Raw genomic sequence first — 12,708 nt, forward strand, 5'->3', positions numbered from 1 at the left:
CTAAAAATCTGATCAAAATCACCGCACGAGGCTGTCGGGTACTTGGTACCGCCCTTCCTTTTGAGTGTGGCATATACGGGTGGGCATGGGGTAGGGATAACGAGGGGACAAGTCATGGGATGGCATGGGGGCAGACTTGCATCCCTGAGGAGTGGGATTGTGGCAACGGTGAGTCAGGGACGACATGATGTTAAGGTAGACGTATTTGGTGTAGGAGTTAGTCATGCTGACGGTTGAGAGGTCTCCATGGGGTGGTGTCTTGTGAGGGGGTTGGGCCTCGAGGATAGACCGTGGCGCCTAACGATAACAGTGGATGTTTTCAGTAAGATTGTTTTCTTTGGGGTCTTAAAATAAGGCTTCAATTAAATTTGCGAACATAATCGTTCGTTTGTATGCAACTAAAATTTCGGTTTGGCAGTTTACCAATCTAGATAAAATGAACAGTTATAAACTCATTAGAATTAGATGCAATGGATATTTTGTTGCGTGTTAGCATTTAATTTTAAATATTTTTGACAGGTTAGACCGTGACCAGTAAAGAACTTCCCACATAACGCCCAATAACCCACACGTCCTTCTGCCGCTTAACTCGGTAGAAACCAGTTTGGTGGAATGTTGGGTCTCATGGTATACCAGCTTCGTAGATTTTTCTCAGTATGTTGTTGATTAACGGTACAAATTTGGAATTGTAGTGATTTAAGAGTAATGTTCCCCTCACGTATTTTGTGGATTTACCGTGGGGAACCTTTGGCATTTTGGATTAAAAAGCGGTGGTAAAAATTTTTTGATTCTTGTATACTTGGCAGTCTGTGAATAAAGCGTTTGAGGCGACCGTGACATGTCATTCAGTAATAGGATTGTTGCAAATTATTTTGGTTCTTAAGTATACAGTATGTTGCCGGACCAAGAGGGGTTTATATACCTAGTTGTATAGCGTTGGACTTGGACACTTTATTTTAGATAAAGTTGAATAATAATGTTAAAGACGTCAAGGTTGTTTGAAGAAGAACCAGACTCTAAAGCAACCCATTTTTTTTGTTTAACAATTGTATTTTTTTAAAGGTACTTGGCTGATACTTTCAGGTTTAGAATATTTTTTTCATGAACTAATTATGGTCTAGGTTCTCCATAGTATGCTTTTAAACGAACCCTAATGTCATAAAGACTCGAATTAAAATTCTAAGAATCAGCCGAGATACGTCATCTGGCGGTGTTTTGTTGTCCAGAATAAAATGAATGTGTACATACGAACAAACGCCAGCAGTGACAAACTTTGAACACCACTGTGACTGGCAGAGATCGAGGTTAGCTCTCCTGCCCCTCGGAAAAGAAAGTTGTCAGGGCACCCTAGGGTGGGTTATACAGATCCTTAGGTGAGCTTGAAGGTATAGTTTAAAAAACAAAAAATTATCATCTGATTTAGTTCTTTTACTATTTAACGTAATAACTCCTCGATCACCCACTTTCGTTTTTACTGTGAATGCTTTCTTCTGCTCTTTGACCCATTTCCAAGTAGAGAAACTCTCTTCTGGCACAGGTCACAGCATCACAGGCGACTGTGAAAATGTATCCAGCCTCACCAGCCAACCTGATGGGATTCGATATGACCCCTAGGGAAGATTCTTCAAATTCTGTGCTGATGCCAATCGGCTGTGCTCGCAACTTGAGTATGTTAATCGTGGTTTATTGTAAGGCATTTCCGCAAAGTTGGAAGTTTGATCATTACCCTTGAGTTTCAAGATTTAAGCTTAAAATGTTAAGTTTTATCATTAAATTCTAGATAAGCTTTGGATACGGTTTTACCATGTAGAACCTGTACATATATACACTGAAGATCTTGGGAAAAGTGAATTGCAAGTCATTTTTCTCCCGTATTCAAGCAGTAAAACAAAATTAAAATCGTAGGAAGTACAAAAAGACAGGAAGAGGGCGACTTGACTTCTGCTTAGTTCAACGCCTGGTGGATAGTCTTCCCTAACCCGCCTCCCCTTCACCACGTCTAGCCTCCTCCCTCCCATGGCCATCTCTCCTGTGTGACCTGTAGGAGGGCCTCCTCCTTCAGACTCCAGCCATACTCAGTGGATGTATAGCTCGCTCAGTGTTCGAACGACTGCCTTCCTCTTGTCGATCCTGACTACGCCAGCTTTGGGATTTTTTTTTTTTTAAGTTTTCTTCGTTGGCCACTCATTATTGATGAACACTCCGGGGGCTATTGTGGAAGATAGTTATATTTAATTAATCTGTCACAGTTTTATTTTAATAACCTGTAACCATCTAATTTTGCATCGGATTTTTATTTCGTTAATAATGGAGATTTCGTGAAATTATATATCGCATTTTGTGATAATCCGGTCGACGAAGTTGGGGAACCTGCATCAACAGCAATTTCTTAGTGCAGTGATCTCGAGTGTTTAGATGATCTGTTGAAAATCATTGAACTGTGAAGTGTGTAGAACTGTATAAAGCCATGGTCAGGTATACACCAGTTGTATTGATATACAGTAGGGTTGTATGTACGTGTTTTAGTTATATCAGAATGAATGCAGCCTATTGTAGAAGTAATTTTGAAATCGAATCATGTGGCATTCGAATTTTAATACAAATCTGAAGTCTACCACTTCGGTAGCCCTAACGGTTTTTGTATGCAAACGGGATGTTTGTTCACATGTGTACGTGACGGGTCGTGTGTTAAGAATCCTGCAGCTATGAATCATGGTACCGGCATTTTTATTATTAAACAAGTCTTTGTTAGAGTAACTTTTGAGTAAGAAGAGCAGTTATAATAGCAATGTGGAGAAAGATAGTGTGATTGCTTAGGGTTATTACGAGACTTCTTGGGCTTTTCATCTCTTGAGTTGGTATTCAAACTCATGGGTAACATTGTTAGAGACATTTTAATACACGAGCAGTGAATTGGCACCTTAGGGGTTTTTCGAGAAATATTGGTATATGATAAATTTCTTGTTGATGCCTCTTGCGTTTGAAGTATTACTAGCAACTGTGTTTAGTTACCAGTTAGTAAATGTGACCCGAATTATTACAAATTCTTATCTTAATTCTTAAGTTATGATCGATCATAAGAACTTCATAATATTCTTGGCATCCACCTAGCTACCCGGTTTTCTGCGTGTCATTGTTAAAATACATGAAAAAGACCCACTTGATGACAGGTGTAGAGTGATCTCCCTTCCGTAGGACGTTAGGCACCACCCGTGATGTTGCCAGAAGGATTTCTCTAAATAAGGCCAGATTTCCCTACGTATGTTACTGCGAAACACTCCTGTCCTATGTTTTTTGTTCATGGCCTGTTTTGTCTTGCCCCACCTACACTTAAAATTTTACGGTCGGGGCAGGAGTTGGAAAGATTCATGGCAGGCTTTGTTAGGTATTTGTTCAAGTTTTCCGTTGATGAACCTCTCTGATGGGAAATGCTTCATTCGATCTAGAAATATTTGTATGAGACATAACTAAAGTGATTACTGGTTTCAACACTTCAATTACTACTTATGTATTTGATTTTCGGTGCCACTGTCTAAATAGACGGTTTGTTGGGCCACACTTCTAGAGGCAAAGTTAGTTTAGTGAGCAAGAATCACTAGTCTTGTTTTCGCTGGCGTGGCAGTCACCATATTCTCGTTACTCACGACCCTTCTAAGAGCCTCTCGTTCATAAGGGGCATTTCCCCTTGGGTAATATGCATGTCACACTGTTCCAGGACAGGGAAGTTTGAATCGACTAGGAGTGTCACCGAAAGAATTGAATCAGAACTGTTGATGTCAGTATTTTAAGTGAAGAAATCATTCTGCTTAATTTATTCGTAGTTATCCTCATTTTCAGGCAAGCTTTAAATCTAAAACATTTTTTATTAGTTTTCTATAGTTTGTCTGTTTGTCAAAAGTTAGCCGAATAGAATGTGAAATATCGCCCCTTATTCGACCCCCCCCTTTTTTTTTAGCCAGCTTATGCTTGGATACGATAATAAAAAATCGCTCCCTCTACGTTTTTTCCCTCGATGATCGCCAGTGACATTTAAGAGAGAGAGAGAGAGAGAGAGAGAGAGAGAGAGAGAGAGAGAGAGAGAGAGAGAGAGAGGATGGATAAGGAAACAAACTGAATTGCTTTTCAAAAGTCTTCCAAGGTTTACCAGTGCTTATTTAGTCTAGTGCTGAAGTTGCAGATTGAATTCAAGGGGAGTTGACACGATTACAAACCAATATGGAAGTGCTTGTTGCATATGTTTGGATTAAGGAAGTAATGTAGTCTTAGTGCGTCTGCGTCGTTTGTGTGTGTAGGAAATCTCGTTGTCATGGAGCACGTGGGATTGGCTCTCGGGCGTTAACTTGATAACGTCTACCAAAAGGTGGGAAGAACATTGCACGAAGCTTTGAATGCTGTGGAAAATTAACATTACTGAGTGTTTGCAAATATTTTCTAGAAATACGTAGGGGGTTGGGGGATGCCTGTTAATATTTACTGGGAATTTTCATGGATTCTTTGAGATTTTTTTCAGTATGCAGATAGCTTGAGTAAGGGCGTATCCCTAGTTAATACCATGAGTTCGTCGGTGCCACAGTGCCTAGAAGTGTGGGTGATTAGGAGGATAAGAAATTTGTGCAGCAGGTGGTGATTTCAGGTCCTTAGTTGGGCGTGAGGCCATTAAATTGGTTAAGATAACAAGGACGTGTTTGTGAGGTTCTAGGAAGATGGTCATCTTTCATCCACATTTGCTAGGGTGTTGTCCCACTTTATGAAGGTGACACCAGCAACTACACTGGTATTATCCGGGATCTCTCTCTCTCTCTCTCTCTCTCTCTCTCTCTCTCTCTCTCTCTCTCTCTCTCTCTCTCTCTCTCAACGGTTTTCAGCGTGGGAATTTGCCTTATAGCTGCGATGACAGTTTGTTGCTTTAGTAAACTTATTCATTCTGCACCATACTGTTCTCTGCCTTGTTTTTGGTTAAGCTATAATTCATAACAGCGTTTCTCCCATCATCCCCAAAGTATCAGATTAATTTTGTCCCCTCTAGAGGGGTAGTGCCGTCAGTACACCTCGTGCGGTGCGCTGCAGGCTTACTTAAGGTTCTTTGCAGCGTCCCTTCGGCCCCTAGCTGCAACCCCTTTCATTCCTTTTACTGTACCTCCGTTCATATTCTTTCTTCCAAATTACTTTCCCCACAGTTCTAACAATTGATTCATAGCGCGACTGCGAGGTTGTCCTGTTACACCCTTCAAACCTTCTTGCCGTCAATTTCCATTTCAGCTCTGAATGACCTCATAGGTCCCAGCGCTTGGCTTGTGGCCTAAATACTATATTTATTTTATTCAAATTAACTTTGTATACCCAAACAGTACATCCAGATATATACAATATTTAATACTTTATAACGTTTTTATGGGCTACTCAAGCTAGCAAGCTCCCGTGCTGGCATAAGGACAGCTTACTCTTGACGAGTATGCCATTTATTTATGTGGACTCACTTGCGCTTTGGTGAACTCTTTATGTCCGAGTAATCTGGTTACCATCAACCAGCCATGAGAATATATATCTATAATAAGGTCGGTGAATTGGCTGGTCAGTTTATCACTGCTATGAACAGTCGCCTTCGAGGCGTTGTAGTAGAAGTAACTTTGGTTGAATCAAGATTTCATATATTGACAGTGGCATATACATGGCTGATTGCGTAGTGCTCGTTTTTGTATTCGCGAACAAGTAGGAAAAGGAGCATAGGTACGTTATATGGTCGTCGAGTTTCAATGAGCTTTAGTAAATAATGCTCTCTTTTTTGTATATATATATATATATATATATATATATATATATATATATATATATATATATATATTATGTTGTATGTAGACTCTACTGGTCACTTTTTACCAGATACATATGTAATTGTAATAGCCACAATGCCCTCTTCTCGAATTCTTTGCGCCTTTTTGGATACGCTTGCCGACCCTGTGACCTCCTTGTGATTATGGTGACACGGGTTCGTTTCCCGCTGCCGGACATGACAACCACTTCAATTTCTTCCACTTGGATCTTAAGGCTTTTTAGTGACAAGCGTATCCAAAAAAGCGCGAAGAATTCGAGACGATAAGAGGGCATTGTGGCTATTACAATTACTTTATATTGTATACAAATATATATACATACACACACACATATACGCACACCCAAGACAAACCTTGTATCCACGCATGGGAATCTTCATTTTTATATATTAACTTTCCATAAAAGAGGGATCGGTCAAAAGAGCAAAAATTATGGGACATAACCCTCCAATATTTTTTTATCTGCAGAAAGCAGTGCATTGGAGTGCGCACTGTGGTACATCATTGATGCTGGAACACATTGTGTGTTCTTCCGTAGATGAATAAAAGCAAGAGACTCATGAATGTATTTTCAAAATGCCCCAATATGTCTCCTTCATTTCTTAATTTTTTCTTTTTAAATTTTCCAACTTCCTCCATCCAAATCATTACTTACTTTTCATTTCGGCAACGAATGGACTTCTTGGCCTCAATGCTAGTCTTCTATCCATTCAACCTGCATGCTTTGTCTGTTCCTGCCATTATATCAACTAACTAAATTTTAGTATACTGCAAAGATTTTTAGCACACGAAACCCGGATTTTACTAAGTTGCCCCAAGAACTAAAACTAAAATGAATGTGGAAACAAACATTATAGAAGAAACTGGAGACGTTTCTTTTCTGAAAACATGGTCTATAACTGGCAGATAAAAATGGTCTTGGGTAAATACGTTTGTTCAGCTAACGACTCCTTTAAGCCAAAGAAGTTATTTGAAAATGCCCAGTGGCACACATGCGCCAAAAGAAATTTACATATGTTTCAGTGAATTATATAATTCTAATACTGCTACACATTACAAAGAACATAACTGCAACAATTTCATGGGTTGCAGCGATTTGAATACATCGAAGATTTAGTACAATTCCTCATTGCTCTCTGTTGAGCTGAGTAAAATTTCAGATTAGTGAGTCCAGTTTTTATATCTGTCACTGGTACTTTTTATTTCCCCTTTATAAAAGGAAGCTTTCGTCTATATGCTTTTTATTCCTCTTAATAGTTTCGGCCAAGGTTTTCACCAGAGACTTGTTATATTGTATTACATCAGCGCGTGTGGCTAACCAGCACTGGGATAGTTGTGCCTTAGTTTACAGATATCTTAGCGAGATCTTAAAAATAGTAACTTCACGTTTCCCGTTCGTTAGTGTGAGGTAGTACCAGACTCTGAGTAGGGAAAGTCATTAGGTATGCAGGAAAAGGAAATTTAAAATTTTATGCATATTTAGACAAGTTTGTTAGGTTAGTTTAAAATAAAGAAAGCTTCTAAATAAGGTCTTTTTGAGGTCGCCAGGTATAATTGGAGAATATACTGGTAGTGGTTGGATGCTGCAATAAATGGTGTGGTATAACCAAGTTGTCGGCTTAAAGGAAAGGATACACTGGTAGGGAAATATTTGATACGCTAAGTCAAAACACTTACTGTTGTAACTGAAACTTAAGGGCTTAGCTTTTACAATTAAAGGTCAGTTGAAGGTCCTTGTGTGAATGTGGATAAATGAGTATGGAAAAATGGTACTGATTAATGTGCATTTGTATGTAGATCATGTTTACAATATATTTCAAACAGGCTGTTGATAATTTGCGAGTTTATAAACCACTCATAAGTGGTTACCTGTGTAACATTTTTCAGGGTACATCAGCCACCTGGAGGTAACACCCACCTTAATGACGAACTTCCCAAAGTACCTCTGAATGTTAGGCAAGTGAAGAATAAAATGAACATATTCTCTCTCTCTCTCTCTCTCTCTCTCTCTCTCTCTCTCTCTCTCTCTCTCTCTCTCTCTCTCTCTCTCTCTCTCTCTCTCTCTCTCTCTCTCTCTGCATAAATTTTGGATTTTTCCATATCAGTTTTGATAAATGAAATTTATGTATGAAGTAATGAAATGACTCATGTATTTTATGTAACTGGTGTATAACCTATCCATGGTAAGATAGTCGTGAATTGGATTTCAGAGTTCAGCAGCCTCCGGGTGGAAAAACTCACATTGATGAAGAATTAGCTCCAGAACAACCCAAAGTTAGGCAAGTGTTATGATCTGGAGTAAGCTCAGTTGCATTTTGGGAAGCTGCCTTTTTTTTGTGACTAGGTATAAGTGAATTTGTCGCGTATAAGTAAGGACAACCATTTTAGGGCTCCAGTTGGCAAATGGGATGAATTGTGTTGGGATATGGACATGATCTGCTGATTAACTGTATTTTACATGTGTTCAGTTGGACTAACTATATTTAAGAATCGGTGAATACTAGTCAGAGAGAAGCAATAATCAGGGGTGTGTCGAGATAACTGTCCAAATGCTGTAAAATTGTTATGTCGTTTGTGTATCTGTAGGTTTACTAGGTTTGGGGCTAGGAACTCCAAAGTAACTTGTATGGGTAAGTTATGAGAATGTAATGTGCAGTACTCTATAAAACATTCAGTCATCGTAGGAATGTTTACAAGACTTGGTTTGAAAAAATGGAGATTTACTACCCAGCTTTTTGTGTTATGGTTGGTATTAAATATGTTCAAAATGGAGTTGGGATTGGGAATGGAGACATTGCTGGTTAGTAATACTTTCCTTCAAGGGATGTAAGGAGCAAGCATGAGTTTTGGTTGGTATTTAGATGTATAGTGAGAAATGTGATCCAGCACTGATATTCAGTCAAGTGTCAGGGTCTTGGTCATGTTTTGCTTTGTGTGGTGTTTGTGAGCATCATGTTATTTTACTTGGTCGATCACCACATAACTACCAGTTGTAACTAATCCCATTAGATGTAAGCCATTAGATAGGATTAAGATTAATAAATATTTATATTAGATTTTCAAAATCATGTATCTGTTTACAGGGTTTTGAAACCTCCTGGCGGTGGCTCTTCTATCAGCTTCGGCGAAGAGGACAACCTGAGTCACAGAGGTAATTCGACCCCAGTGGAAGAAGCTCCCAAGAATGATAACCAAGAGCAGCAGTCTCCAAAGGCTGAAACTAATGGTACGAGTTCTCCCCCACAAACTCCCAAAGAAAATGGCACTAATTCTGTCACAGAAAATAGTCCCTCCACTGCCACAAACACTGCCACCACCAATGGTGTTGCACTTAATGGCACTGTTACTAATGGCACCACAAGTGGTTCTTCCACTCCAAACTCTTCCAGGCTAGATACTCAGAGTCGTCTCTTTGGCGAAGAGCCTCAAAAGATGTCAAGCCGCAGGGTGCGGGATCATCACCGCAGTAATATTTTTTCCGACTCGGATGAGAACGTTCCAAGCAAATCAGGTGAGTTTTCCAATAAGTATTTTCAACACAGGTAACACTGTTTTTCATTTTTTTTAGTTTATTTTTTGGGTGATGTGGCATTTACACTTCTGCCAGTGAAGCTGACTCTTAATTTCTTAAAGTGCTGGTTTTCAAAACCAGTTTTGTGATTGACAGAAGACTCCAAATATTAAAGAGGTAATGTGAACCTGGGAAGGTTGCCATTTGAATTACAGGAATTACTTAATCTCATTGCTTTTGGATTTTATTGTAGGCCATTGCCTTCCTTCAATTACAGAATAGATCTTTGTATTTATATCGCAAATCCATCAATTGGTGATATCCGAGGCTGTTGACAAATTTGCATATAGATGAAAATACAGTACAGCGGTATTTGGTCATGTACTGTACTAAGTTTTGTAATTTTGTTAGTTTTGTAAGTTCTTTGGCACAAAACTGCCTCACAAGTGTCAAAAAGGAAATTATTGACAATTTTATAAGTTTTGTATAAACTGCGCAGTACTAGCAAATATAAAGATAATGCTGGATCAGATTGACTTACAGGGTTTTACTGAATGAAAGCTTAATATGTTCCGTAATTGCAAAGATACGATAATATACGCACTCTTTACTGGTATATGTTCCAGAGTACTGTTTAGTTTTTGTAAAGTGTTTATTTAAAAAAAGTCACTAACTAATAAGAAATGTTGTAATTACACTGTAGAGTCTTTGGTTTATTTTGAACCTGATTGTTCTTAGTATTTTAGGTATTTGTTCGGATATCACCCAGAAGGAAACTGTACATTAGGAAAACTACTGTATGATAGACATTTTCATAAGCAAAATATATTGCTTTGGCTATAAATGGTGGGTTACAAATAACTTTGCTTTGGCTCTCAATGTAACTTTGATAATGAAGCTTAATTCATACCCTGCTGAATCTTTTAACCAAAGCCACTTAGCTGAATTATACAGTCAGTAGAATGCTTTGTGTAGCGGCAAATGTATTAGATTAGTCTCTCTCTCTCTCTCTCTCTCTCTCTCTCTCTCTCTCTCTCTCTCTCTCTCTCTCTCTCTGATACTAACGTCATAGTGCAAAATGCTGCTGGTCCATTCAGAAGTAAATGGTTCATTTACCACCTTAAGAAATTAGTGCAATCCTTGTCTGTTCAGCCCTGGACCAGTCACAGAATTGATGATGTAACTGATCAGTGATCTCTCTACACTACAAGTTTAGTTCCTCGTTGGGCGAGTCGACCGAGTTCTCGGCTAGCACTCTGCTAGGCCCGAGTTCGAGTCTCCAGCCAGCCAATGAAGAATTAGAGGAATTTATTTCTGGCGACAGAAATTCATTTCTCGGTATGTGGTTCGGATTCCACAATAAGCTGTAGGTCCCGTTGCTAGGTAGCCAATTGGTTCTTAGCCACGTAAAATAAGTCTAATTCTTCTGGCCAGACCTAGGAGAGCTGTTAATCAGCTCAGTGGTCTGGTTAAACTAAGGTACACTTACTACAAGATAGAAGGCTTTAAAGAAGAGGTGATTGAAAAACGAAAGGTACTTTCAAAATGATCTAAGCAGCTGGTTCAGGTTAGTCTTGCAGTTTTATTGAAATAATGAAAAGAACTGAATAAACCCATCTTCATTTGTGAGAGTTGCTGACAAATGATTATACTTATCTAAAAGGTTTAAACAAGCTATCACTTGTCCAGCGCTAAAGGTACTGTATAAATAACAGACTTCAAGGAAACTTATCTATAGTAACAAAACTGGATCCAATGGTTGGAAACTGGAACTAAAAAGATTCAGTACAAGCCAGTTTGAGATCTTCCTCTCATATGAGATAGTGTAGTTTCAATTTAGAACTACTGACTGGTTCAAGAAAAGATTAGATAAGGTGACTTTATTTTTTTAATTTGGGGTTTCTCTTTGGAGGGACTTCGTCTTTGAGGCACCGTTATCCTTATTACAGTGTCTGTTCTCAGCGTCTTTCTATTTGCTTTTAAAAAGGTTGAAATTCATAAATTTGTAATGGTGTCTATGAAAAGCCATTTATGGCTCAAGTTGGAGTTTATGATCTCAATAACTTGTGCTTTGTTTTCAAAGTTCTCAGTAGATTTACTACTACCCAAACTATATCATTCCTTTACGAACCAATTCTCCACTTCTCTGATTTAGGTTTAATAGCAGTATCCCATACCAGAATTAAAGGTCATCCTTGTTTGTCCCCATTCTGATTTAGGCTGTCAAAGACAGCCTAAATTTTAAAAATTTCTTTGCCAGTCTTTGTCACAAGAATATTGGCAAAATAGTCTGCTCTGAAGATGATTTTATTTTAACTCAACAGGTCCTACATCTCAGAATTTCAGTTCTTAATACAAGGTTTTCATGTTGGGGGTAGTAAATTTTCGAGTCTGTAGAATTCTGGAACTAATTGGTCCCCTGCCATCAGTTGAGGATTACTGTTTCTCTTAATTTGTTGCCCTCTGTTGCTGTTTGTCAGTATCTTTGTCATACTTACAATTTCATCACACCACCTGAGCATTTGAAGAGATTCTAGTCAACCTGTATAACAGTTAACCATCTTGTCAGTGTCTTGTTACAAATTTCCTTGTCATTTATATTCCTTGTACATGCTTGAAGTCACACTAGGTACAAATATAGACCATCGTGCACAGATGTGCATGTAAATAGCCCGTTCATGTGTCCTTCAGCATCTCACACTTGTCTTTTTTCAAACTGCCTTATTTTGTGTATGCCAGTGCCATGTCATGCTTGCCTAGTCATCAGTACCCCTACAGTGTTGACAAGATTTCAGTCAGACTTGGTACTAAGGTAAACAGTCTTGCATATATTTACATGAAAGGCAGTATCAAACTTTGTACAAAGATACAGTCAGGTATAAATTTGACATCAATACAGGTATATGTCTTGTCCGTTGTTTGTTTACCTTGTCATTGTAGCCCTTATACTGTTGAAGGAGTTTCAGTAACACTTCATAACAGGAGTCAATCATGCACTGATGACAGCTTTTGTGTAAATGTGCATAAAGGGTACTATGTGTTTGTTTACCTCGTCATTGCATCTCCTCTACAGTTGAAAAAATTTCAATTAAATTTGATATAGCAGTAGTTGATCTTGCAGTGATATATATAAAGGAAGATAATTTATCTGCTTGTCTGTTAGTGGGTTTGTCAGGCGTGCCTTGTCATTGTAACTTACATAGCTGAAGGTAATTAAACCAAACTTGTTGAAAAGTAGATCATCTTGCATAAACTGTATCTGCATAAAGGGAAATAATTTTATGCATACCTTCTCAGTACAATACTTTATGGATGAAGGGGTTTCAGTTAAACAAGATACAAGGCATGCACAAACCCAAGGATGAC

At 38.6% G+C, this 12,708-nt stretch overlaps 1 protein-coding gene across 13 annotated transcripts in view; it reads left to right on the plus strand.

Moving 5' to 3' along the window:
* LOC136832473 (jupiter microtubule associated homolog 1-like) overlaps positions 1-12,708 on the plus strand; it is an 82,786-nt gene that overhangs the window by 59,432 nt on the left and 10,646 nt on the right. For 11 of the 13 annotated variants that reach the window (XM_067093443.1, XM_067093393.1, XM_067093368.1 and 8 more), the window contains one exon: positions 8,915-9,342. In XM_067093443.1, the coding sequence (XP_066949544.1) occupies positions 8,915-9,342 (428 nt within the window). Of the gene's footprint in view, positions 1-2,060; positions 2,476-7,718; positions 7,788-8,041; positions 8,111-8,914; positions 9,343-12,708 lie in introns of those variants that run through there. The other 2 variants (XM_067093385.1, XM_067093345.1) reach the window with 2 other exon arrangements.

Source organism: Macrobrachium rosenbergii, chromosome 4, assembly GCF_040412425.1.
Source record: "Macrobrachium rosenbergii isolate ZJJX-2024 chromosome 4, ASM4041242v1, whole genome shotgun sequence".
NCBI lineage: Eukaryota > Metazoa > Arthropoda > Malacostraca > Decapoda > Palaemonidae > Macrobrachium > Macrobrachium rosenbergii.